Source organism: Haliaeetus leucocephalus, unplaced genomic scaffold (genome assembly GCF_000737465.1).
Source record: "Haliaeetus leucocephalus isolate CR32 unplaced genomic scaffold, Haliaeetus_leucocephalus-4.0 Scaffold173, whole genome shotgun sequence".
NCBI classification, from domain to species: Eukaryota; Metazoa; Chordata; class Aves; order Accipitriformes; family Accipitridae; genus Haliaeetus; species Haliaeetus leucocephalus.
In genome coordinates, this window is record NW_010972609.1 from 13,025,330 (window position 1) to 13,025,943 (window position 614).

At 80.3% G+C, this 614-nt stretch overlaps 1 protein-coding gene across 1 annotated transcript in view; it reads left to right on the forward strand.

Annotated features, from left to right (window-relative positions):
- Positions 1-614, forward strand: part of LOC104829598 (chromosome unknown open reading frame, human C11orf58) — a 39,556-nt gene that overhangs the window by 32,924 nt on the left and 6,018 nt on the right. Inside the window, exon 2 of the mRNA XM_010563928.1 lies at positions 103-537. Within this exon, the coding sequence (XP_010562230.1) occupies positions 103-537 (435 nt within the window). The remainder of the gene's footprint in view (positions 1-102; positions 538-614) is intronic.

The window sequence follows — 614 nt, forward strand, 5'->3', positions numbered from 1 at the left end:
CCTCGCGGCTCCGGCCGTTACCCGAGGCGCGCGGCAGGAGGGGGGGCGGGGGGAGCTACCGCCGCCTTCAGGCGACCGTTACCCCACCTGAGGCGCCGGCAGCGGCACGCCCGGGCGGGGACCGCGGCCGCCTCCACGCCGGCGGCTCGCACGCTCGACCGCGGCCAGAGCTCGCCTTCCCTCTTCGGCGGGGATTACCTCAGGCCCCGAGCCAGCCGTCGCCCGGCCGCGCTCACACGCCGGCAGAAGCGCAGCCCCGGAGCCGAGAGCCCCTCGCTCCCCTCGTTACCCCAGCGGCACTTCGCGCCTGACCGGCAGCTGCGCCGCGCCCGACGCCGCACCGAGGCGAACTCCCTCCCGGTGACCGCCGGCCCCCCCGCTCCCCGCCCCGGCTCCGCTGCTGCGCGCGACCGAGGACGCCCAAGCCCCGCCTTCCTTGCCGCGCCACCGCCTCCCTCCGGAGACGGGGCCGGGGACCGGCCCGCGCCCCTGCCAATCAGCGGGCAGAGACGCCCCGCCCCCCCGCCGCGGAGGCCTGTGGGACGGGCAGTCCCCGCCCGCCCGCTCCGCGCCGCCACCGGCCGGGCGAGAACTACCGGTCCCGGCGCGCCCCG